At 44.1% G+C, this 26,861-nt stretch overlaps 1 protein-coding gene across 1 annotated transcript in view; it reads right to left on the bottom strand.

Annotated features, from left to right (window-relative positions):
- Positions 1 to 259: 259 nt before the first annotated feature.
- Positions 260 to 26,861, bottom strand: part of kat6a (K(lysine) acetyltransferase 6A) — a 39,421-nt gene continuing 12,819 nt past the window's right edge. Inside the window, exons 3-17 of the mRNA XM_085367059.1 lie at positions 22,517 to 22,625; positions 20,903 to 21,018; positions 20,378 to 20,459; positions 17,977 to 18,091; positions 16,949 to 17,262; positions 15,159 to 15,271; positions 12,543 to 12,658; positions 11,851 to 11,992; positions 9,209 to 9,370; positions 8,612 to 8,705; positions 8,212 to 8,443; positions 6,006 to 6,216; positions 5,244 to 5,915; positions 4,841 to 5,102; positions 260 to 4,154 (exon numbers count right to left, since the gene is read on the bottom strand). Of these exons, the coding sequence (XP_085223185.1) occupies positions 832 to 4,154; positions 4,841 to 5,102; positions 5,244 to 5,915; positions 6,006 to 6,216; positions 8,212 to 8,443; positions 8,612 to 8,705; positions 9,209 to 9,370; positions 11,851 to 11,992; positions 12,543 to 12,658; positions 15,159 to 15,271; positions 16,949 to 17,262; positions 17,977 to 18,091; positions 20,378 to 20,459; positions 20,903 to 21,018; positions 22,517 to 22,625 (6,063 nt within the window). The 3' untranslated portion in view covers positions 260 to 831. The remainder of the gene's footprint in view (positions 4,155 to 4,840; positions 5,103 to 5,243; positions 5,916 to 6,005; positions 6,217 to 8,211; positions 8,444 to 8,611; positions 8,706 to 9,208; positions 9,371 to 11,850; positions 11,993 to 12,542; positions 12,659 to 15,158; positions 15,272 to 16,948; positions 17,263 to 17,976; positions 18,092 to 20,377; positions 20,460 to 20,902; positions 21,019 to 22,516; positions 22,626 to 26,861) is intronic.

Below are 26,861 nucleotides of genomic sequence, written 5' to 3'. Positions count from 1 at the left end.
TCAAACACCCGAGGCCCTGCTCCACTGTGCTCTTCTGGAACTCACGAAAAGCCGTGGGGCCGAGCGGCACCGGAGATGTTTGGGCATTTCTGAGAGAGCAAGAGGGTGTAATCACCATTTCAGAATGCCACGCGTATAAAGATCAAAGCATGTAAGGAGGTCGGACTGCACACACGTATTTAAAAAAACAAACAAACAAACAAACAAACAAACAAACAAACAAACAAACAAACAAACAAACAAACAAAAACAACAACAAAAATAAGGTCAACGGTATGTTTAACATAAAACAACAGTCCGCCTGCAATGTTTCATCGTCTCTTTTTTCAAGGTAAGGCTTCCTATATTAAAAGATTGTGTGCATGGTTGAATATACTCAGTAACCACCGTTCACAGTCTGACCAGGCCAGGTACTCCTGTACCCTGTGGACTTTTCTGTGGACTTTTCCTCGTCATACTTCGTCGTTCCTTACTGTCCTCCTCAGTGTCGAGAGGAGGAGTGGACTCCTGGGCCTGTGTGCTGGCCTGGCCTGAAGCTCCACAGCACGGCCGAGGTCCACGTACACACCAAATCCTGCCCAAATACTCCCATACACAGCCAGCTGGGAGGGGAGGGGGAGACGAGCCCAAATAAAAAAAGGGACAAAATGACAACACAGAAAAAACAAAAACAAAAAACAGGAAACCCAAAGACCCTCTCTGTCCCCATCACCTTCACTCCACTGGTGCCTCTGAGGCACTGGAGAGGGTGAACAGGACTAATGGACATTTAGAGTACAGCGAGCATACGCTCTGGCCCCTTTCTGTCTCCTTTTTTCACTTCTTGGCTGCTCATCTGCTCATGTAATGTGGCTGTTTTGGATAGCTGTGATGGGAGGGGCCAGTGTACATCATGTTCCCATGGTGATTGGGCTGCATAGGCTGCTGTGGGTAGCCCTGCCCTCCCATCATGCCCACCTGCATCTGCATGGGGTACTGAGCTGGCTGATTCATGTATGCGGGGTTGCTGTGATAGCCACTGTTCATCATAGGCTGAGCCATTCGGTAGCTGGCTGACATGGGGTTCAGAGTCGTCATGTTCATAGAATTATACGGTGCCGTGGGCATGAGGTTTGGCATCATGCCGCGCTGCACGGCCAAGGTGCGCGGCGTACCCTGCATGGCCACAGTCCCCGAGCTGCGGCTATAGAGCTGCTGCTGGTGCGGGGCCGGGGCCAGCTGCTGAGTGGCTTTGGACCGAATGGAAATGTGGCCTTTGACGGTAGTCATCTGGCCCTGCAGCCGCTGTGTGTGCGGTGGAGGTCCTAGGCCAATGTTGGTCGTGGGCATGTTGCATTGCAGCTGCAGAGAGCCCAGGTTCATGGAGCCAGAGCTAAGGTTAGGAGGTGGGGTCATAGTGGGCTGCCCCTGTGGAAGGGCAGTGTGGGGTGAAGGGGCCAGCCCAGGATTGGAGAGAGAAACACTAGTGGCATAGGAGGTAACAGCGGCGGAGTGAGAGTAGGGCATGCCGTGGGGCTCCATGATGGTGTTGGTGAGCTGCTGGAGTTTGGCCAGGCTGAATGTTGCCGAGGGCTGGGGGTAGCCCCCTGTACCAAAGTCCTGACCCATGCGCTCATACAGGGTGCGGCCCCCTCCTCCACCTCCACTCTCTGGAATCTCCATGATCATGGGCGTGGAGGCAAAGCCATTGCCCATGCTGCACTGGGACAAGGCCTGCTGTGGTGGCGGTGGCGGGGCCGAGGGTGGAGGCTGAGGGTTGGGCGCTTGTTGCTGCTGTTGAGGAACCTTTTTTGTTGATTGCTGCTGCTGGTTGGTGCTGGGAGGCCTCTCAATCACACCACAGCTCTGAGGAGACTTAATGCCACAGCTGGGGGTGTTGGATGGCGGTGGGGGAGGCGGGGGCTGGGGCACAGCACTGCCCACGTTGCTGGCACCTGGTCCACTGTTGGGCCCTGGTCCTGTTTGCTGAATGAGGCTACAGCTGCCCATCGCTAGCTGGGATGCGGCATTTCCTGTGGAAGATGTGAGGCTGGGGGCTGGCACGAAGGAGCAGCTGTTGGACTGAGAGGAGGAAGAAGGGGTGGCAGAGCTGGAAGAAGAGGACGCCGAGGACGCTGAAGCCGTTGAAGCCCCGGCGACCACGGCAGCAGACATTCCTCCTCCATTGCCCCCGTTTCCTGTTCCATTGCCCCCTCCACCCATGGTGGAGTCGTAGCTGCTGGGGTTGTCATAATTCTCTGTAGTGCTTTCAATGCTGCCCAGGTCACTGAAGCCACTGTCCACCACCTGCTGCGAGTGGTCCGACACAGACGGCACATCCATCATCGGCGATGTCTCCATGTTCTGCTGAGAGGGGGCAGAAAGCGAACTGGGATGCTCTGGAGTGATCTGTGTGTAGCCACCTCCAGCGCCACCGCCACTGCTCCCTGCTCCGGTGGGGCCAGGAGTTCCACCCCTTTGCCCTGCTGGTGTCGTATCCACGATGCCCGATTGCAGCCCCGGGCTGTTCACAGAGCGCACAGACTGACTGGGCAGCGGGGGCACTGGTGGATTAGGGAGGGGGCTGCTGTGCTGGGAGGCTCCACATTCCTCTACTAAGGCTAGGGTCTCCTCTTCAGGCTCGCCCGTGTGACTGTAGCTCTGCAGGGTCCGGCAGGCGGCTAGGGTCTCTTCACAGTCCTGGTAAGCGCCGTGGTGTGGCTGGGGCTCAGTTTCCTCGTCCTGGGCTTCCCCCTGCGTCAGGGACTGAACAGCCTGCATAGTCTCCAGGTCCAGCTCATTGGAATGGTGATGTGAGTGGTGCGAGTGATGGTGGCCAAGCTCCTCCTTGAAGTCAGGGTGCTGGTGAGGGTGGGAGTGCGGATGCTGGGGTTCCATCAAGAGTGTGACGTCTTTATCATCCGGGTGCAGGGGCTGCAGCTCCATTGGCTCAGAAGGAACAGACATGGCCGTGACCGTTTCCACCGCCGCCGCCGCTGCAGCAGACTCCTCCTGCTCTCTGCGCCTCCTCTCCTCCTGCTGAGGGTCTGCAGAGGGGGGCCGGCACTTGGTCTCCTGCACCCTTTCCTCAGCCTCCTCCTCCTCCTCTTCCTCCTCCTGTTTGCTGACGTACTCCTGGGCCACGCTGTTCTCCATGCCTAAAAAAGGCTCTACACCTGGGGGTTCTTCTTTGACTGGAGGCGAGTTTGCGTGTGAGGCAGACTCCTCCTCCTCGTCTTCATCGTCGTCTTCGTCTTCAGGGTCCGGACTTTTTCTCTTTTTACTGCTGCTGCTCTTGTCTTCTAAGTGTCCGTCACCCTCATCGTCTGCATCGTGGTCGTCACTTCGCCGGCTTCCTGAACCCGGCGTGACCGCCGCTCGCCTGTTCACGCTACCACCACCACTGCCCATGCTGCCACACTCCTCTTCCTCCCTTTCCTCATCATCATCGTCTTCCTCTCTGTCACCCATATCTGTGTCCTGAGGCCGGGACTGCGGGGCCCGGGGCCCTGAGGTGGAAGAAGAGGAAGAAGGGGAAAGCAGTGGACGGGATGGTGGCCGGCTAGGTTTGTCTTCTTCCCAGGCTCGCTCGATGTCCTCCTCATCATCTTCATCCTCTTCTTCCGGGTCAGAGGTGGGAGGTGGTTTGGGGGTAGGCTGTGGTGGCTGGCGGTTCTTGGGCGGTCTCCCCCGCTTTCTGGGCATCTTTTGTTCAACGGGCTTAGGGAGATAGTCATCTTCTTCGTCAGAGTCTTTTTGTTTGACGTCTCTGTCCGTGTTAGTTCTGCAGACTTGCTTGCTGTTCCGGTCATCCGTCTGCAGCAGCTGAGGAACTTTGTCCATCTGCTGCTGCTCTAGCAACCTTTGTCTTTCCTGCTCCTGCCTGTCCGCCTCCTCCTGGGCCCGCTGCAAGTACCAGCTCCGTGGCTTGCGACCAGGCTTCATCTTGATTTTGGGTTGCTGAGGATTCCCACTTTGGGCCTGGCCGTCTGCAGCTGCTCTCTGGTTGGGTCCTGTGCCAGGTGGCTTGCCTCTTTTCTTCCAGTGCTGTGGTTTGCGGCTCTTTCCTTTGGGCCAGCCTTTCTTCTTTTTGACTGGGACTTCAGGGTTGGCTCCAAGGGTCTCTGATGGGGTTGCTGTCAAAGCAGCTACAGACTTCGGCATAGTTGTTAGCTCTGCAAAGCAAAGAAGATGAAGTGGTTAGATACAGCTACTGCACAAAGTTCTGGCCAGACTGTGAAAATAAATGTGATGGCTTTCCAACTATTCCTCTGAACAGACTAAATAACTAAACTCCATCTTAACCAGTGAATGTCAGTAGGTGCCTGTAACTCACCCAAAATCATCAGTTCAAACAACTGTACATCAGAGTAGAAGTTACTTGGAGATGTCACCACTATCATAAGGCCAGGAAGAAGACCCAAGCTTTCACCCTCCCCATGCAGACATTGTTAGGATTGTCATCTCTCATAAATGGGAAGTTACTGGAATATTTTTATCATTGTCCAACATTAGGTGAGTTTTACATTGACATGGACTGAGAGGCTGCAATCCAAGACAGAAGCCTCTGTTAAAACTCAACTAAAATTTGCAGTTTATTTCAGAGCACTGGCACGCTTAACAGAGCGGCTGGAATAACGGAGGAGGCAGACTACCTCAGTAATCTCCAGGACAACCTTAAACTTGGACACAACTATGCCAGCATCAAAGCAATAACCAGAAACACACATTAAAACTGGTTGTGGAATGGAAAAAAAAGCAGGCTAACACAAAGGTTTTGGAATTGCCATGCCAAAGTCCTACCCATGTATGTACGATTAGTCCATACATGGGTAGTCCTGCACATTTCATCACTGCTCACCATCTTCCTCCGAATCTGTGAGGTTGGAGAGTCGGCCCCTCTTTGGCGCAGGGTCAGACAACCTCAGAGCAGACTGCGGTTGGGGGTAGCGGCGCAGCGGGTGACCCAGTGGAGTCTCCTCCTCCAGCCTGGGCATAGGCCTCTCTGAGTCAGAGTCTACAAAAGGCTCATCCAACACCTCCGTGGTCTCCGAAATGGTCTCAGTCACCACGCTGCTGTGAGGGTGGCTGCGCGGGCGAAAGCGGCGCTTCCTCATGGGCTTCTGGGTAGAAACGGGACAAGGGATTAAGATGTGCTAAGGAGCTTTAGAGCAAACTGACAACTTCACAAGCAGGAAGCTACTTTTGCGATTATCATTATCATCATTATGATAGCTGAAAATAGAAAACTGTTCATGTCTAACCTTGCATTTGAGCCCTGATTTGGTGAGCATAGGAGGGGAGCATCCCCTCTCGTCGTCATCTTCATCATCATCATCCTCCTCTTCTTCGCTGCTGTCACTGAAGCGGCTCTTCCTGACTGGAGAAGACTCGCTCAGCCTGGGAATCACAGGAAGCTGTGGGTGACCCTCTCCGGGACCTTCTATCAGTCTGGGCTTCGGGCCTCTCTTTTTCCTCGGTGGCCGGCCTCGTCTCGTGGGGGTTATGGAAGGGTGCCTGCTCATGTCGAGTGTGTGAAAGGCTGTCGTGTCTGCTTGTCTGTCCAAGGAGAAAAGGGAGGGCGGGCTGTTGACAGTGCCTGTGGTTTTTACCCCCTCTGACCTGTCCTCGTCCTCATCATCTTCATCCTCTACTGGACGGATTTTGGGTGGCCGTCCCACCCGCGCGCTGTCCTTCACCTTACCCCAAGGCCAGTTTTTGGGCGGGCGCCCTCGTGGCCTGCGTTCGCCGTTTGTTGGCGGAGGGGGTCGTGGTGGTTCTGGTACAGGCGGTGGGCATCGGACTGGAGGGGGAATTGGAGAGCTTTGGCCAATCGGAAATCCTAGAAAGGTCTTCCTTTCCTCCTCCTCTTCTTCATCCTTCTTCCCTTGCCGTACATGCCAGGACATCTGTGGGACCTTGTGACTCGGCTTAATCTGTTTAGAAAATTTACAATTAAATTAATTACACCAGAAAGCAAGTCTGACTAAATTTATTATCTTCACAAATGCAATGGCAATCTTTACCTCCTTGCGAGTCCCTTCCTTTGGTTCCTCATCCTCCTCCTCCTCATCATCATCGTCGTCGTCATCTCCATCAGCATCAGAGACCACGGTGTTGGTTACTATGACAGGAGTCCAGCGGAGACACTCGGGGTCGACCTCCAGCTGTCGTGGCCGGGCCTTTAGACGAGCCATGTGGTTGGCCACCAGCTTCTCCCTTCGCATCAGGATGAGTCTAACAAAGTCGAAGCAAAACCAGACGGGAGCATGAGCCCTCCGGACGCACATTTTTCTACATTGAAGCATCGATACATTACAGACAAATATGGCTGTGCAGGTAAATGTGCAGATACGTGCAGCTATGCCAACTGTTCAGGGATTTTTTGTTTTTTCCTTGGATAGAAACATTTTGCTTTCCCCATAGAGGTATTAGCACGGGCCAAAGGAAAATAACGAGCACTGCAGTTAAACTATTTTTTAACCAATTACGTCAACTGGGCTTCTATTTACTCAGCCACAACAGACATGTTTGTCTATAAAACCGACAAAGCTGTAACAGAGCACCTCCAGTGCAGCAGATAAATCATTCACAGGTGGATACAAGGACCAAAATTGGTACATAAACTCTTATGTTTAAAATAACGAGTAAGGATAAAGTAGAAGGACAAAGTCTTGCATTTTCGAATGAGCTAAATGTCAAAACGTACACATTTGACTGATTGTTTCTTTTGTTTACACAAAACAAAGTGAAGACAAGTTGTGTCAGCCAAATTTTAGAATAAAAGAAAAGTCTTCACGCATGGAATACATTACTTAGCTGCATGCATCATGGTGCTTTCAAAGAGGTAAAAAACCTTGACCTGCACAGCATTGCCATTGGAGCAACATCTCATTGAGCTTACTTTGCTTTTCATGAGACCAAGAAGTTTTTAAGTTACAAATTTGACTTACTTTTATACTCACAAGCCCAAATCAAGAGTAAAACCTTCTAAAATAAACAATGGACAAATGGCAAAACTTTTAACTGGCTGCAGAGGGACAGACAGACTTAGTGCATATATGCACTTCTGAAAGATCATTTCACTTATCTACTGCACTATAATCTTTACACCGTGCAGAGCACTGATGCTTACATGCGCAGCCCCCAAAGATCTATTCTCAGTCAGGAAAAACCCTGCACGCATGTGTTTTTTGTGGTGCACCTAAAAATAACTGACAGTAAGCCCACATACAGTAAAGACACAGAGTCTTCGCTGCATTATTTGAGACACATCTGTGATACAGTCATCCAAATATTCAGGATAAATAAAATAGATCTTTTTTGACAACACAGTTAAAAGTTTAGAGTACCAAGAAGCTGCTTTTTTAACATCTGGCACAATACACATGTGCTTGGTAAGCTGCCAGGACACCTCAGTTTACAAACTGTGACATTTCTGCACATAGTGTACTTTGCAGTTAGATGCAAGTCAACTTTTATGTTGTTGTTTTGTAGGTCTATGAGGCCTAATAACATAAGAAAAAACAAATCTTTGTTTTGCTGAAAATTTATTTTGGGAACAGTGAAGGTGAACGATGCCACTGATCCACTAGCTAACATCCTAACAGCTGCACAGCCTGACTCTGGTGGTACCACTACAAACACCAGGAGAGTGCAGTGCAACCTGGCTCTGGACGATTAACTGATTAAAATCACAAGTGGCTGTCCGTGTGACTCCGGACAGCATGTGAGATCCCATTACCACTAGCATCATAGCTGCGTGTCTGGGGAGCAGCCAAAGTAATGCAGCTTAACCAGCTTATGCAATGCATGTGAAAATATAGGTTTATGTACTGTTTGTTCAAACATCGTTTGAATGTTAAGTTTCAGTGTCACGAAATTTGTATGGCTGTTTTTGAAATCTCAATTCTAATCTTTTAAAACTTCACACTGACATGTCTGTGTACCTCCATAAGAAGGCTTTTCTGTTTTGCTTTCTTGGTGCTGCCACTGAAATACTTGTTCCACATCAAAAATCTGAATCTACTGTAACCGCATTTACTGCATATTTTCGCTTGGTCTTTCTCAAATTACACTGGGTCACCTTAGTAAAACGTTTTGGCTGCTTAGACCGAAAACCAGCAAATTCAGCATTTCAATAAAAAAAAAAAAAAGGCAATAGTAGCACAAGCAGAACGACTTTGTTTATATTTGGGCCATATAAAAGAAAACATGGAGTATATTTCTGACCGGTCTCCCCGCTGCTCCAGCATGTTGAGGCTATGCAGGGTGGTGGTGATGTCCTGGGGGCAGATCCCCGTCAGTTTGCTGAGCTGTCGTATGGTGATCTGCCGGTCGCGGAGCTCGTGGAGACACTCCAGCACCACGCTACGCCAGTAGGCCATGTAAGACAGCCGACCTAAGTCCGACAGAGGCTTCTCCGGAGATCCTGGCTGTCCCTCTCGCTTTGACAGCAAGTAGCCTGCAGGGAAGGAGGAACCGGAGACAAGGGCATCATGAGCCAAATGTTTGAATTTAGTCATTATGTCTATGAAAAGAGGAACCATCAGTGTTTAGTTAAAGTGATCCCAATATTCTCATTTCAAACTGTGATCATTCTATTCGTTTTTAGAAAATAAGCAGCACTTACTGAAGTCGATGAGAAAACGCCCATAGCCCTTGCGCTGGTACTGTGGAAGAATCATGATGCATGATACGTTGTATTTCTGTTGACAGTGCTTCTCCTGAAAAGAAAAAAAGACAGACACATTTAACCATTAGAGGAAAAAAGAAAAATAATAATGGAACCACATTATAAAGCAAGTCTGTGTGTGTGTGAGCTGGGTGTTAATGGTGCTGTGTCTGCTCCCTAACTGCTGTGCTTTGGCAGTGAGGTTGCATGTTAATGGGAGCACCTGCAGAGGCAAACTCCACAGAGGGACAATGGTGCTCACAGCAGCCACTATTTATCTGGGACACCACATGAGCATTTGTATGTTTTAGGAAGTTATTTCAGCTTCATTTAATCTAAATAAATAAAAAAATAAATTTATATATATATATATATATCGATAGATATATATATCTATATATATCGATATATATAGGAGTAAGTGTTTATATAATCCCACAACAGAGCTGTATTTTGCTTAAAAATTGTGGGAGAGTCAAGAAAACACAAAATCCAGACAAAATAGATCTTTGCAGAGAAGTTGAGTGGGGGAAGATGAACTGAAAGCCATACTACCTTAGAGAAGTAGCCAACAAGGTGACAGCCTTTACTGTCATTCTGGGTGAGGACGTAGAAAAGGAAGGGCTCCACATCGTAGTAGAGGGTCTTGTGGTCCAGGAACAGTTTAGCGAGTAGACACAGGTTCTGACAGTAGATTGTGCTAACATTCCCATCAACCTGTTGAAAGACGTTGGTAAGAAAACACAAATCAGTGCAAAGCACAGGACTTCCTAAATAGCTACTTTCTCATCCCTGAAACACTAAAGTGCTGAGTTAAATCTCCAGGCTGCTGTTAGGGAGCTGTGGAGCAGAGTGAAGGTGAATGGATTAGAAGTTAGTGTTAGGCTATGATCTCCCCTGTGTCCCTGTAGACTCCGAAATACACAGAGGCTGGAGAGAAACGACGAGTGGTAAAGAGACGGAGGGAGGCTCAGGTTGGCAGACGGCCAGTTATCTGTGCTCTCCTCGGAGAGAGGAAAGGACTGCAGAGTGGAGGAAAACAGAAGCTTCGACGGCCGTGTCCTGCAGACAACAATCCACTCAATTCAGTGGCCGCTGTGCTTAACTGCAAATTCGTCTCATTATAACTTTGATACAAAGAACAGGATATTCCACTAAGGCGGGTGAGGATGTCACAATCACTTTAGGGTTTTTGACTAAGATATATTTATATAGTTGGTGGGAAAGCATTATGCTATGCAGAAACTTTCTCCAATAAAGGGTAAAATTGGACAGGCAGCGTGGGAAACATTTGAAAGGACTTGTGGGTTTGTACTGTGCAACTGTGTGCAGGTCTGAGGTGGCAAGAAGACTAGATAAAAGTTCATCTAGTGGCAAGTAAGCCATCATTAATTGCCTTTTTAATTTTCTTTTTTAATTTACAATGAGATACATCTAACAGCAGGCAATTTTTCAAGCCCAACACACAGAGCAAAGTGTTTATTTTATGAGGACGTGAACAGGCAAGATGATCATCAAGTTAAAAACACACTAAGCTGATGATTTTATTTGCTTTTCTTCTGCTGGCACAGCCAAGACACTAAAACAATGCAGCCAAACAGGAAAATATAAACTAAACTCAAAACACCGTTAGGAGATCACGGCAAGTGATCGTTATTTTATTTTGCACCGATATCTATCTATATCCAGTACTAACACTTAACACATTCACCTTATATGTAAGAAACCTCAAACTGGGAGTCTACACAAACCCGGCCTGAGGTCGTCACAGTGCTGGTCCTAAGCGAGGGTTGCATCAGTTAGGGCACCGAGCATAAAGACTGTGCCGAGTCCGGTGATGAAGGGAGCAACCAAAAGTACCTTTATTCATTTATTTATTTTTTTCAGTTAGCGAATCACTTCTCACTTCTCTCAGGGAAGTCAGAATGCACTGGAATGCACTTCTACAGCAGGGAGCAGCTGCATTCCTCTGTAGGGCCACGAGGTCTTGGAGTGCGGTCACACAGACACAATCCAATACCTCGAGGGAGGATTGGCCAGCGTAATGCTTTATGTCATGTGTAGAAAACAAAAGCCCTTTAGAGCAACTATTTATGTTGCAGTAAATCGCTCTCATTTCCCAAACTGTCAAAATGACGTCAGATTTTCCGTCATCAGCGACAGAAAATGAACAGAAGTCGTCTCTCTTTGTTACAGCGCTGGCCACTGTTACTTAGCTGTTACACCTTCTGCACTTTGAATTTATCAAAGATCACTGACACCCAGGCAGTCTTTCAGTCAATCCATCACCTCCCTGATGTCTGAGATAAACCAAAAACAGCAGAAAAACACTCAAATGAGCTTCTCCAGATCCTGATTTGTAACTACACCTATTCATAACTCAGAGTTTCTGTATTCAACCATCATTTGACCAATTCTGCACAACAGCCTTGGGAGTAACACACAGTACTCTCATTATACACAACTAAACCTAACAATAGCATCACAGTGCAGCAATATTTGATGAATGTGCCTCAAATGGTGAAATTGTTAAAACAGTCACTCAGTTCAATTCCAGACGGAAACACAAATCTCCTTTGGGGCTGCTCGGGAAATACATCCAGTGTAAACACTGCCAGGTTAAACTCGTTGAGCTGCCCGCTGTGGTGACCGCTTGTGACGAGGAAGCAGCCAAAAGTGTTTTCAGGTGACACTCACCCATCACTACATCTGCTTAACCGAAGAGGAAAAGGACCAAAAAGGAAAAAGGAATTCACTGAGCTGTGGTCTTAGTTTCCCCCCACTGTCCTCAGCTGACTGAGGTTGTAAAATATAAGATGAAGCTATACGACGTACTGCGTATTACGTAGAAGCCTTTTTACAATATCACAATAATGGCTACTGTACTGTTTCACTGGATACATGAATGCATTTGCAGGTCTGTTAACTGTGCCTGCTTTAGTGTGTTTCAAAGACATGTTAGAGAGGATCCTCCTGTAAGAAGCACAGCGTGAATTAAAATAATTCTTAAGCGCCTGGATGCAGAAAATACTTTGTGTGACTTTTCCTTTTTTATTGTGCCATCTGGAAGTTGCGGGTGTTTTTAGAAGCTCTTTAGTGGTTTTTGAAAGACTTCATTCCCAGCGAGTTATCTCCAGTTTAAAAAAACAACAACAAAATTTAAAAACAACACAAAGCCACATCTGCAACTTCCTCACCTCGAATACAGAGATGTCGTCCTTCCTGTAGATCTCATTGGCAGGAGGGTGGAACCAGTTGCACTTCTTCATGTGCTGGTAGAGGATGCTGCGACTTTTCATGTAGCGCAGGCAGAACTCACACAGGTAGAGTTTAGGTAGTCTGGAAACGGGAGCACAAAGACAAAAGGACAAAAGGAATGGTTTTAACGGTTTTGCTACACAAACAAACAAATCCCAACATTTTTCTTCTTCAGCTGGAATATTTACTGGTCTTTTATAACAATCGGCTAGTTTTCTGGTGATGCAACAAAGGCAAATGTCAAACTGGGTTTATTTTTCCTCCAAATGACATTTGCTGAACAATTAAATGTGAAGGCTTTAAGAACTTCTGATTAATTTTTTAGAATAAACACTGATATCTTTGCTCTCACGCCTTTTTTCTCTGCGCACTTTTCCAGTTTGCATCCATCAGGTATTTTAAATTGCTGAGACAGAAACATACACAGTGGGATGAATTTTAGTGAACAGCAACAAACTGCAGAAATGCACATTTAAAAACACCTCCGACTACGGATCCCTGTCACAGAGGGTGGCAGTGTAAACGGCTTATGACGAGCTCCATTATTCGGGTGGTAATTTCTACACCTACGAGCAGGATTGTGAGCTAAGTACCTCATGCTGTTGCGTTACATTATGGTGCGTTAGCTTACCTGCTGTACTCCTGCGGGTATGGAGACGAATACCACGTCTGGATTTCATACTTGCCAAATTCAATGACTGACGGGCAACGCATTTGAGGGTCTGGCGGACCCGTCACGCCAACTTTCTGTTGGGAGAAGGGAAAAGGCAGAGATGTTTATGGTTAGCTACAGGTTTACAACTGGCGGGGGATTAGCAGGCCATGAGCCAAGCAGAGACACCAGAAATCATCAGCAGAGTATCTCAGACTGTTACAGCAGGAGAGGGCACCAGGTTTACATTACTCTTACGTGGATCTTCCTGGTTTGCCCTTCCCAGCCATTTACATCATGTACTCACCGTACACGATATTCACTGTCACCCAGCCTGGAACAGTTCTGCTCATTAACTCACACACTTACACACCACTGTGGCTATTCCACATCCACAACAGCGTTTTAATACGACTCCCATGGTGTTAACCCCACACCCACTCTCTGGTCAGTTTACTGCTGCACTATTCCCTTAAAACAAGCCATTAATGTGGCTAATTTACACTTCCTCTCTGACTAACGTATCAGAACACTGTCGTTAAAGATGCCCCGCTCAGTCATCGCACCATCAAACACAAGACTCGTTTTACGTGCTTTATCGAGACCCAGTCTTAAACATTCATGGGTAGTTTTACTCTAGCCGGGCTGTTTATGGAGTAGGGCTGAACGATATATCGCATTTGCGATAATATCGCGACATGATCAAGTGCAATTTTCTAACCGCAAAGGCTGCGATTATACTGCGATTATATTATACAATTCATGGGCTGCATCCTCCTGAGGCCGCATTTGTAGACCGATTACGTCACAGCGATGCGCCGAAGGCTGTCCAAATTACTACCATATCCCAGAATTCATAGCGCGGCCCAGCCAAACTCCAGTTTCCAGCAATGGCGGCCGCTACTAAGTTTTAAAATTACTCATACTAATCTTTCTGGGTCACAAAATAAACTTTTAACATATTTTCAGGCGAGAAAGTAGTTGTGTAAACATCAAATATCTGCTCGGTTTATCAAGATATCCCATATTTGCAAAAGTGCTTCGACGTTTTCAGAGGCGTCTGCTACCCACCAGCTCGACAGCTAGCCGGGAGCTCGAGGGTTACTGATGCGGCCGAGAACGGCACAACTCCCGGCACATCATTTTCAGATCACCGCGGAGTTTCGCTGCTCGGGTTAAACGTAATATATAAGTCACTTAGACAACCTAAAAATGTTATTGTTGGGCTTTTTTCAGTGTTTTGTTTGTTCGTGAGTAAATCGGTTTGGCTGAGATTAAAGTTATTAGATTAGATAAAATAAAACTTTATTAATCCCCCGGGTGGGTTCCTCCTTGGTTTTCACACAGCTGACTAAACGTCAAACAGAAAACTTATTAAACAGAAGTATGAGACAGTCGAGAATTTACACCAGTGTCTGGTTATATTTTAGATAGCAAGAAGCAGACGGCCGAGTTTATTAAACTCCACCGAGACAGCGGTGACGCTAATCAGAACTAGACCGTCCAATTTCACGCCTTTAAACTTTAAAGGCGTGTTTGTGTGTGTGTTTATACAATTGCTATTATGTTTGCACTTTATGTGTAATGTTACTGACTGCAGAGATCAGTAAGATGTGTGTATTTTTTATTTATTAGTTTTATTTATTTAATATTATTTTTTAATTGAATGACTGTCTAGTAGTTCACAGATGTCGAAAAACTGAGTGTGGTAAAGCCACTGATTTTGTTTATGTATATTTCTGCAATCTGCACATTGTACTGACTTTCATTTTAATGTTTACACCAGGGTTCCTTGTCAGCACTTTATGCTCAGATGTTTGTAAGCTAAAAATAAACTATTGTGTATGTTCAAATATACTGTTGTGATTGAAGAAGTTAAATAAAAATGTCAGTCATCAATTCATGCATCACCTCATGTCATCATAACAGAGGTCTGTCTTCCAGGAAAGAACAGTTTAAAATTAATGTAATATAGTATTGGCCATACTATATGATGTATTGCTTGTCTTTGTTTAATAATACAGAAGACAAATACCTTAAAAAATAATCGCATATCGCATCGCAATCGCAATATTGGGGCAAAAAATCGCAATTAGATTATTTTCCATAATCGTTCAGCCCTATTATGGAGCACAGTTTGGCATCAATCACAAGCAGAATGTGAAATTCAAGCAAATGTCCAACAACAACAGTAAAGACTAATCAGCTTGTTGTAAAGCTGCTGTCCTAAATTCAATCCATTTTATTTGCATCTTGAGGTCACGGCCTGTGTGTGCTGCATCTATGGTAATGGATCATTTTAATATCCATATTGAATCTGGCAGCTGTTCCTAATTTCTTTCCTGCACTTCTTTGACACACACACAGGGCCTGCAGCCCTCTGCTTCATCTCTTACAACCAGCCAGCTGTTGACTTGGCTCTTTCTGACCACATTCTCACCACGATTGAGATTTACGTGTATACCCTCCAGTCTGGCAGCCGCAGTCCCAGACTCACAGCTCTCAGATTCCCATGCTGATGCAATCTCATTGTCCAATTTGGCCAGTGTTCAGCGTCTCCCTTCCCCACTGTTGTCTCGTAATAATCACACGTACCTGTAGCGCCAGCTCCTGGATGTGTCTGAACAGCTCGATGTCTTTTTCCGTCAGGTTCTCGTGGCCGGGCAGTTTGTCATCTTCGTCACGCCAGTCGCTGCCTTCCTGATTGTCTGGGGATTGAAAGACAATCAGAAGTTATTTCGAATCCCAAGATGTCTGCAGACTTTCAGGGCGCTTCACAACAAACAGCTGTGAGGCTCTTATAACAGGTCACTTTCTTATATTAAAGCCTGCAATCACAGGATGTTAGAAAGAGTAACATTTAGGTGAGCAGCATCCCTAAATGCAATCAAAATTACCCCAAGAGAAGTAGCTGAATTCATGTGAATCACATGATTAGTTGTGCGTATGTTGGCGTGGATACAAAGCCTGTTACTTCAACTCAAGGCTGAAGCCACAACTCACAAATCTCTTCATCCATAATCAGTCCCATTTTATTCTGAAAGTTCTGACAGGAAGCGGACGTTCGTATCTCCACCACTTTTAGGACGTTGCTCCCGTCGCTGCCATTCTTCATCTGGCCACGCTTTCCTCCGTCTCCAAAATAAGTCACATCGCCGACATGCACGCTGCGCCCAGTGATCGCTGCTCTAATTGCTTCACAACAAATCATGCTCCCTCAGCTTGTGTGGAGAACGAATGTACGGGCCGCGCCGTTTCTGATTTAATGACGCAGCGAAGCGCAAATTATACGTCCAATTTGGCATATGATCTGTTTTTAAGGCGTTTTTTCACAATACATCGGTTGAATGAACGGGAACAAAACCGCTGCTTGTTCTTTGCCGCAGTTTGGCGTCATTTGTGCTCGAGCTACGGTCTGTAATCTCAGCGTGACACACAGCAAAGCCTGGTTAAAGCGAAAGACACCGTTTTTCTACACTTGACAACAACCTCACTTCTGACTTTAAGAGCGATCAAAAACATCACACCAGCTGTTCAACAAGTTTGCAGTTTTCCACAAAAGCAGCACTTTACTCACGCTAAACCCCGTGACGTGAAATATTATCAGCTAAATTAAAGCTGCCAGGTTACTTTCCACATATTTATTAAGTTAGCTGATAGCTAAGACAGTCTTATTTGTTTTGCTTGCTGCAGGCAGTAAACACACATTAGCAACACAGGCAAGAGTGGAAGAGACTTGTGATAATGGATGATGAGGGTGTTCTTCATTCTTTCTAAAACACACATGGGTGCCGCAGAAACCTGAAGGAAGCGCTGCTGCTCTGTCACATTTATTCTTTACTTATAACTCTCTGCTTTTACTCTAAGAGATTTCAATGGAAACAGACCTGCAGGCGGACACTTCAAATTACAAAAGCAATTTCTTTAAATGCATAAGCAATCATTTTCTCCGGCTGAGGAAAAAAAATAAAGCAATTCCACACGATTTTTAGCCTTGACCTACAATTTCAAAATAAGTAACATCACGGCTGAATCGTCTATAAAAGAGGGACAAAGAACACAAAAGCAATGTGAATGCTTCACAGTAACAGCTGATACCTACAGAGTCTGTAAGCAAAGCACCTGCAAAGGACTCATGAAAATAGAGCACGTTTTTTTAAAAAGGTCAATTTTTAAATTGACCAATTGATTCAGATATTAACTTTTTTTTTTTTACCGTTTGTGTTTCATTTCTGTGCTGTTGCTCTCTCATTAAACATAACAGATCATTAACATGTCTTTATGTGCGTTACTTTATCTCAAAGTTTTGTTTTCATGGCAAATGTGAATCTAAACTGTCTGATGGTATGAGCAAAAAACAAAAAAAACAAGCTGATCTTTCCCACCTCTGTCATCTCCTTCGCCTTTGCGACTGGCTTTCTTTCGGATGCGGCACTGCTGTGAGTAGTCCACCACTTCCTGCCGTGCCTTGCGGCCCTCGGGAGATGGCGTGAAGAACTTTGTGAGGGCATCAATGAGGCCCTTGGTCTTGTTGTTGAAGCGCAGGCTGCTGTGTGACAGGTCGCCGTCCTCCCGCATGGAAAAAAGCAGCCTGTCGTCTCCGGGGTAACCTTCGCAGGAGGAGCTGGAGGAAGAGTTTGCTGAGGCCGAGCGCTTCCGCCGACCGCGCCCTCCCAGCTTCTTAAAGGGCCGCCCCGGCCTGCAGAAGACAAAAGTGTTAGGGTCAAAGTCACAATCGGTCACACATTGTAATCACTCTGCAGTGCAAAAACCACCTAAACATGCATTTATCTGTGTATGCCACAGTGTGCACACAGTGGTTGGTGTGCAGTACAATCTCCAACATACTTGGAACCACCTTACTGCATTATTATATATACCAAAAAAAAAAAAAAAAAAACCTTTGGCATTACTCTTTAAGGGTAAGATCTCATTACTGTCAGTGTCTCAAATTTCTGCATGGCATTCGTTAGTATGGAGGACCAAAACAGTCAATATTAAACATAAGAAAATAATGATAATAATAATAAAAGTGTCGTGAATGGCACCTTAAGGTGATTAATCACTATTAATCCCATTAAATGCATTTTATTTCATTTTAAATAAAATACAGCACTAGTAGGTTTACTACTGCTGTAAATCTGTCTTTGTGTTGATTCTAGTATTCATTTGCTTTTAGTCATTTCACCATTAATTTAACCATTTATCTGATTATTTGATCTCATTCTATACATGTTTTTTATGTTAATTATGACAGACACCATTATATACCCCTTAGAAAACATCTGATTACTAAGTGGTTTCTAAGTCCTCCATACTCTCAAACACCTTGGGTCTGTGATGAAGCAGACACAGGTGCTCTCCATCGCAGTGACACCGCCTCAGACAGAATTAGTTGAAGACGTTTGTGTACCTGTTCTTGGGCCGTCCCAGCGGTGCGTTGTAGCGCCGTTTGATTTGCGCAGCCTTTTCGTGTAAAAGCTTCTTTCCCTTTTTCCTTGGTTGGCAGATTTGACAAATCCACATGCCTAGGAGACGAAGAGGAAAAATGGAAGTGTTCACACACTGAGACAGTACCGGCTTCGGTGAAAATATTGAAAGGAATAGTAGCTCAATGTTTTTAAGAGCAGTGGAAGAGAAAGAGATTTATGACATGGTTAGAGGACTTAAGAACAAAACCAGTACAGACTGGAATGATATTGATATGGTAATGGTAAAGACAGTTATTGATGGTATCGTAAAACCATTAAAATATATATTCAACTTGTCGTTTCAAAAAGGAGTTTTTCCACAAAAAATGAAAGTTGCTAAAGTTATTCCCATTTACAAAACCGGTGAAAGACATCATTTTACAAACTATAGACCAGTGTCAATACTCTCCCAGTTCTCTAAGATACTGGAAAAACTCTTCATAAAAAGATTTGACAGTTTTGTGGAAAAATATGAATTAATGACAGATAGTCAGTATGGGTTCAGAAACAACAGATCAACAGCTTTGGCACTGATAGATTTAATGGAAAAGATAACGGAATGTATGGATAATAAGAGGTATGCGCTCGGAGTTTTCTTAGATCTAAAGAAGGCGTTTGATACTGTTAATCATGAAATTCTATTAAAAAAACTGGAAAAGTACGGGTTTAGGGGAGTGGTTTTGGAATGGTTAAAAAGCTATGTAGGGAATAGGCAACAATATGTACAAATAAATGAATATAAATCTAATTTGATGGATATAGCTTGTGGAGTACCTCAAGGTTCAGTACTGGGTCCAAAAATGTTTATTATGTACTTAAATGATATCTGCAGAGTATCGGAGATTTTAAAGTTTGTAATATTTGCAGATGACACAAATATACTGTGTGCAGGTGGGGAATTGCCACAGGTTTTGGAAATGATCACACAGGAATTAACGATATTAAAGAAGTGGTTTGATATAAATAAATTATCATTGAATCTCGATAAAACCAAATTTATGTTGTTTGGAAACCAAAAGAAAAACATCGAAGTAGAAATATGTGTTGACAATGTATATTTAGAAAGAGTAAATGAAATAAAATTTCTTGGGGTGATCATTGACCACAAGCTCTGTTGGAAGCCACACATTACTTATGTTCGGGGGAAATTGGCACGGGGCATTGCCGTCCTGGGAAAAGCAAAGCATATGTTGGATCAGAAAGCACTGCACATTTTATACTGTGCTTTACTACTGCCATATATGAGCTACTGTGTAGAGGTCTGGGGAAACACATACAAAAGTAACACACAAACAATAACTATAATACAAAAAAGGGCCATTAGATTAATAAATAATGTAGGGTACAGGGACCATACAAATGCACTCTTTGTCAAAATGCAAGCTATTAAATTCCAAGACTTGGTGAAGCTTAAAACAGCGCAAATAATGTATAAAGTCAGAAATAAATTGCTTCCCAAAGAAATCTGTAAATTGTTCATAGAAAGAGAAGGTGGGTATAACTTAAGAGGGAAATGGAATTTAAAAATACAAAGTGCTAGAACAACTTTAAGAACAATGTCTATCTCAATTGCAGGAGTTAAATTATGGAACAGTCTAACAGAAGAAATAAAAGACAGTCAAAACATAAAACAGTTTAAAGTAAAATATAAAAACCTAATTTTAAATAAGTATAAGAATGAAGAAAACGGGGTTAACCCAGGATGGTAATGTTGCTGGTAATGGTGTTGCGGTTCTTTTTTGGTTGTTTTTTTTGTTTTTTTGTTTTGTTTTGGTTTGTTGTTTTTCCATAACTTGTGTATCTGCAAATATACACATTCTGTATTTTTCATATGAAAGAAACTATACTGTGGTGGGGCTTGCTAATTTCTTGTTTTTGATTTATGTATGTTATGTTTTGTTTTACTTCATATGTTTATATGTTTCATATGTTGTTTGTTTAATTTAAGACAAAAAAAAATTCAATGAATGAGAGGTAAAACTTGAGGGGGTAGGGACAAATAAGTAAATACTTCAGCCTACTCCTTTTCAAACAAATAATGGAATGATATTTTGTAATGATTGTGAAGGCACATGTTTGAAATGTTTGAAATAAAAATGAACTGAACTGAACTGAACTGAACATACAAACAGGCTCTGGGAAGCTTGTAATGCATTAGTGCTTAACAGTGATGCATTAGAGTGAGAGCCATCAGCTCAGGAGATGGTTTAATCATTAACTGCCATCATAACGGCGATGCAGAAGAGCAATGTAGGAGCGCTGTGTGGTCAATCGGAGGAATAACAGGTACGAGTTTGGCTCGGAGCAGATAATGGAGACGGGATACGAGTCTTGTTTAATTACCTTTTGGCATCCGCGTGAGAGGAGGATCGCAGCACTCCATGTGGAAGCCCCGGTCACAGGAGTCGCAGAACAACATGTTGTCCTGCAGAGAGACACAAAATAATGACAATCGTCTTCAGGTCACACGAGTAGTAGAACAACATATAATCCACTAAGTAAATACAGGTGACACCGCTGATCAAAGCTGCTGAGCTCATTTTAATTCCATATTGTGATGAGAGTTTTGCATACTTTGCCTTCCCTCCGTCCTCATAGCCTGTTTCATCATTGTGCAACTGGCAGCATGTTGTGAATTTTCCTCTTAACCTCTCCGCAAACATTTGAATAACAATCATACCTCGCCTGACAAGTAAGAGAAAAGAGTGAAATCATGCCGATGCTGACTAAAATAGCTCATTCCCAGGATCAATCCCTGGATAGAGACGCTGATGTCTATCAGCATCTCTATCTGGCACTTAAGCTGAAGATCGAGCGTTCACAGCGACTGTCAGGCTGCCAGGACGCCATATTCCTTCATCCACTCACCGCATTCTTTCCTTGATCCTGACAGCTGCTGCAAGTCTTGCATTCGATGCACTGCCACCACAGAGCCTTGACTCGCACTGTGAGCTCCGGGGAGAATTTGAGACAGGACGGGTGGCCTGCAGGTAGACAGACACACATACACAAACAAGCACGTCAACATCACACACACTTTTCTCTCACACTCTCACTCTATTTTTTTTTATGTTTGCTGCTGACTGACAGTTGTGACCCACTTGCATCATTGAAGGAAAAAAGAAAAGAAAGAAAGTCCTTTTGGAACTGGAAGCCCTCACTGAATCAAACCTGGCTGCAAAGAGTGTGTTAAAACATAAATGACAATCTGTCAGAGCCGTGCTTTTGCAATGTTTGAAGAGCGGCAAACAAGACGGCCTTGTCTGGGACGAAACCCCTCTGAGGGAAGAAGAGGAACACGCTTGTCTGCTTCCGATAAGAGATGTCCTTAGCAGGAGTACTACAACTTGCATGCCAATAAAACCAAAAATTGAACCAGGAATATCAACTGGGTTCAAGTTTAAGAACCACACCCGTTCATAATTAAACAATGTTATGTTCAGATACTAAATGAAGTTGAAGTGTAAAGTATTACTGAGAAGAGTGAAGAACATGACTGGACAGTTTAATAGACTGATGAGCTGCTGAGTGTCAGTAGCCACTTAGACCGAATCAACTGGAGGTCTGGGCGGTTAATTAAGTATCAATTTCAGTTACGAAATTGGCTCCAAACAACTGTGAAAACAAAATAATCTGAATACATAAATAACTTTTGCATTAATTTTCACTATAAATAAATCACCTGCAGGCCTTTTGTTAATACCAATGTGTACTCGTAGGTATGTTTTTGTCCCCAACAGCTCCAACTCATTCTTAGTTTACTACATATCAGCCAAGATAATCAAAAGAGGGCCTCTGTCTCCACACTGCTTAGGGTCTATCACGTGTTTGTTTGTTGGATGTGGGAGTCAGCTGAAGTGTGCAGGGTCCTGCCACTGCAAGATGGTCAACACCTGCTAGTCTGGGTCCATATATCACGAGCCTGTTTGCCACCTTGTGTGATAATCTGTTTTTTTTTTTTTTCCATTTGAATTCATGTTCAAGGAAATCCCTTATTTGAAAAGAAGACTTGTGTTTAGGTCCAAACTGTACGATATCTGTCGACTTAATGAATAACAGTGTTAAATGATCAAGATTACTATGCTGACCAAAATCCTTATGATTATTATGGACTTATTGAACTGCCATCAAAGGGTGAAAGCAGTGAAGTGTAAGCTGCCTTTAAATGTCTGACAGCAGCTGCGTTTGTACATAAATGCAGTTGAAGTATCAATTAAGTAGCAACATAAAAGATGAAGCACCAGAGACAGCTGCGCATGTGTGCATGCACACACTGTGAAGTTTACATCTTCCTAAGATCCCATCATATTTTAAAGCCACAGTCTATGAGTCTGAATGCATGCTTTTTTAAAATAACTTCTTTAATGTGTCACCACCAGTTACATGGATGTTTTTTTGCAGACAGCTGATTGGCTCCTCTTGTGCTGTATCTGTTCTCTCTACAAAACCTGAATAGTGCAGAGTCTTGTAGGCGGCACTCACCGCTGTTGCCACAGTCGGCGCAGGAGATGAGCTCCTCTGGCTTCTTGTCGCGATTCTGCTCCTTGGTCCCCAAACAGAAGCTGCAGATGGGGATGGGCTCCGCCACCGGCTGGCAGAGGGACAGAGCAGACGGGAAGAGGGGGGGACGCGGGAGAGAAGAAAGGGGAAGGGGGAAAAAAAAAAAAAAAAAAGAGTCGAGACTGTCAGTCAACTTAACAGCTTCATTGTACAAATGAAAACAAACAAAGTGGCCTTGTGTGTCCCGCCACAGCGGATGACTGCTGCTGTGTGTATTAAGACGCTAACAGTGAACTGAATGAACGCTACAACAACACCTCTGGAGCACATGTGGATTTCTGAACAAAGAGTTTTAAGATGATGAAGAACACGAGAGCCACTATGATTAGCGGCTTTGTATAATTTATGTGGCGTGTCACGTTAGAGACTGCCATCATGTGTCACCGTCTCTGCTGACTCCTCTGCTGTTTGATCAAAAGCTGGGACTGGGCTCCTTAGCTCGTACTGGCTCAGGCGCGTAGTTCCACTGCAGCGTGTCCCATTTTGACACGTTTTTCTCCCTGAAACATACCATTAGATATTCAGTTCTGCGACTGCATGAATCTTTTAGCGGGTCCCCTGAAAGCACAATCCGTGGCAGCAGCAGGTGTGTGCTCAGGCACAAAACAAGCCCGATATCTCATATGCGCGCACGCACAAACCTAAGCCAGGTTTGTGTCCATGAAAACAAAAGGCTGGATAACGTTTTGTTAGACATCAAATAAGACTTGTGTGTCCAATAAAGCTGAAAAATCACATCCCTTAAGCACTGCAGGTGCACTTCACAGAAACAAGCACAACAGGGGGTGGGGAGGAGGAAGGACATGAGGTGACTCTCCTTCAAAGTTTCTGGATCCTGGAAGCCCCGAGGGGAAGTGACAGTTTACTCGTACGCAACCAGTAATTTTCTTTTATCTGTTAAGCAGCTTCAAACAGAATGACTAAGCCTAACGTTAAAATGCAGCCATAATAATTTATACTTTGGTTTTCTTACTTACAGCCTGCATAAATGTTACTGTATGCAAACAGATACAAATAAATGCCAGGAGAACTTGTGCTATGACTTTAAAATTGTTAGTCTTGCATGGTGACCTGTCGTCCTGCTAAAATCAACTTTGATGCTAGCCTGCTTTAAAAAAAAAGAAGAAGAAGAAGAAAATGCTGAATAATGAACAGCTTAGCCCACATGATTGCTAGCTGTAAAGGTGTGCCAAGCAATTCTGAGTTAAAAATAACTTCCACATGTTCTGAGGTTCAGCCAATGCCTGTTTAGAACTTCATTAGGACAAGAAACATAAACACAAAAAAAGGCCTGAAAACGCACCAAACAAGAAGAGAACTAGAGGCTTCTCCAAGGCACGAAAATCAAAGCTCAACTACAGCGTGTTTATTAGAAGAAAATAAGATGCAACTGTGGCACAGCCACTGACTGTGAGAAAAACACTTGTGATGAACACTCTGGAGGAGCTACAGAGCTCTGTGGCTGAGATGGGAAACACTGTCCTAACGACATCTGTTGCCTGACTGCTTCCATGTTCTCAGCTCTGTGGCAGAAGAGTAAAGGAAAACCCACTGGTGAAAATGATTCTGCATGATATCTGGTCCAGTGCGTGCCAGCAGTCACAGAGGAAAAAGACTCTTCTGCAAGCTGAGACAATGTGGAGCATTTGTAAACCACCCTGAGCTCTTACATTCAGTCTGAATCCTGCACTGAATATCAGCCCAAACATCCGATGCAGCAGAGACGCTTCTCTGCGTCTCCGCTACTGAAAACAGGACCCAAGTCTTGGACCTGTGATAACTTTTCAAGAGCACATGCTTTGATTGCTGGGCTCTCAAAGACCAAACCGTCTTGAACAATCCTCTCTCAGCTGTACCCTCTGTTCTACTCACAGTGGGTCGCAACAGCAGACAGCACCACATATTTGATTTGGAAGATTTTTACTCTAGATGCCCTTCCTGACACAGAGTGTCCTCTGCTGGTCTCAAACTGGGGACCTTTTAGACATTAAGCAAATGTGCAACCCACTACACTTTGGTGCTACCCAGACCAGTTATCGTTTATATCAGATATCACACAGATGCATTATAACGACTAATGTCACGGGTACGCAAATGTGATATCAACACAAACACATTAGCATTCATACTGCAGCTCACTGAAGTCTTCTTCAAACGAAAGGTGTCATTGCTCAGGAAGGGGAACAAAGAAAAAATGGAAAAGGCACAACAGTAGCAAGCATCAACTGCTTCTAGCATGGAGACAGTAATAAATAAATAAATTAAAAAAAAAAAAATATATATATATATATATATATATATATATATATATATATATATATATATATATATATATATATATATATATCAGGGGTGCAACGATATTCGTATCGATATTGAACCGTTCGATACAGTGCTTTCGGTTCGGTACGCATATGTATCGAACAATACAACATTTGTAATTTATTTTATCAATTTTCCTTCTGACTATGCTGTCTGTGTTGAGCGCTCAGTGAATCTGTGTTCGACTACTCCGCCTAGGCTGCACTGTCCAGCGCAGATCCACTGAGCGCTCAACACAGACAGCATAGTCAGAAGGAAGAGCGCAGGGCAAGCTAGCGAGACAGAAGTTAAGCTCTCCTTACAACATGGACCTCCCCCACCCTCATTCAGATCTGGCATTTGGAATTATTTTGGTTTTCATGTGACGTATGACCCTGAAGGTAAGCGAGTCATGGACTAAAGCAAAACAGTATGTTGGATGTGCCATGCAATGCTCAATTACATGGGTGGGAACTAGTGTGTTAGCGCAGTTAGCTCGTTAACGTGTTGGCCGTCTAGCCCCATGCACGGAGCGATCGGCGGTAGCTCGTTAACGGAGATTTGCCGTGTTGTGGCGTTAAGGTCATTTCAACGAGATTAACCTGAAAGCACTAGCGGGAACACAACGAATATGACTGCACATTTACGCTGACATCATCCTAGTGCAAAGACAAAAACAACAAGCATGCTACTAACTTTAGCCGAGTCATTTAGACAGCTGTTAGCACATGATTCTCCTTATGCTGCTGAGAATATAGCCCAGAAGAAGCGGATAGTATAGCTTTTATTTTGGAAAGAGCCATTTCTCTGTAATAAACTCTCTTTTCCAAAGATGAGTGATTCCTCAATCAGATACAGGGCTTGCAATATCGCTAGCCTGACGTCCTGGGGCTAGCGATTTTTTCAGTCGGGCTACCAAAATCTATCTCTTCCCTGCCCGTCGGGCTATTGTAGGAAGGAAAATATATGTCAATGCTTTTGCATTCTTTCAGAAATGTAGCTTGGTAATTATGTCATTGGCATCGGTGAGCCACTGTCAATATGTGACATATTGAAGTCGCGTTTGAATTTGCGCTTGTTTTTTTGCTTTCACTTTGCAATCGTGCGAACTGTGTATAGAGAGCGACAGCACTGATCTGTGAGTGATGATAATTTGCGCACCAATTCCTCTGACATCGTCTTATTAATCGTTAGCTTACTATGCAAACATGACAAGTGAAATCTCCCGCAGCAAGCTTAAACATGTGAGAGGTTGATCGCGCAGAGAATCGCTGAGCTTATGTGAGTGCGTGTGTAAAAGCAGGAGGATATATATTTCATTTCTTCTGAGCCAAATAAGACAGGTCAGGGTGAAGAAGTGACAGCCAAAGAAAAGCTTACCACAAAACGGAGAAGTTATGACAAATCAGACTATAAGGCAAAAAGAAAGTGCAGCTTTATGGTTTCATGGACAAAAGAATTTCTGTGGCTGCAATATGATGAGCTAAATAACCAGGGCTGCACATAAGTGGTCCGCAGGTGTGCATTCGCTGTCAAAATAAAAAACACGCACAAGGGTTAGGGTTAAATTTAAAACTGTACTTTTGAGTTAAAATATATATTTATAATTTTAATAAATGACAAATTAAAAAGGCATGAACATTTTTTTGTATCGAAAAAATATCGAACCGTGACACCAAAGTATTGAACCGAACCGAACCGTGAATTTTGTGTATCGTTGCACCCCTAATATATATGTATGTATATATATATATATATATATATATATATATATATATATATATATATATATGTCCGATGTCGGAGATCTCTGCAGTCCTGGGAACAGCTAAGATACTGCGCAGGACCCTCAAGCTCCCAGGCCTCTGGTAGAGGACCCGAGCTTGAAGGATAAACCGGCCACAGGGGCGTGCTGGGTGTTTTGTTTTTATATATATATATATATATATATATATATATAAATAAA

Source organism: Diplotaxodon limnothrissa, linkage group LG12 (genome assembly GCF_057381915.1).
Source record: "Diplotaxodon limnothrissa isolate DT_005_m linkage group LG12, D_limnothrissa_male_GT1.1, whole genome shotgun sequence".
Classification (NCBI taxonomy): Eukaryota; Metazoa; Chordata; class Actinopteri; order Cichliformes; family Cichlidae; genus Diplotaxodon; species Diplotaxodon limnothrissa.
Note: the sequence above shows the minus strand (reverse complement) of the source record. Positions and strands in the feature narration are given on the sequence as shown.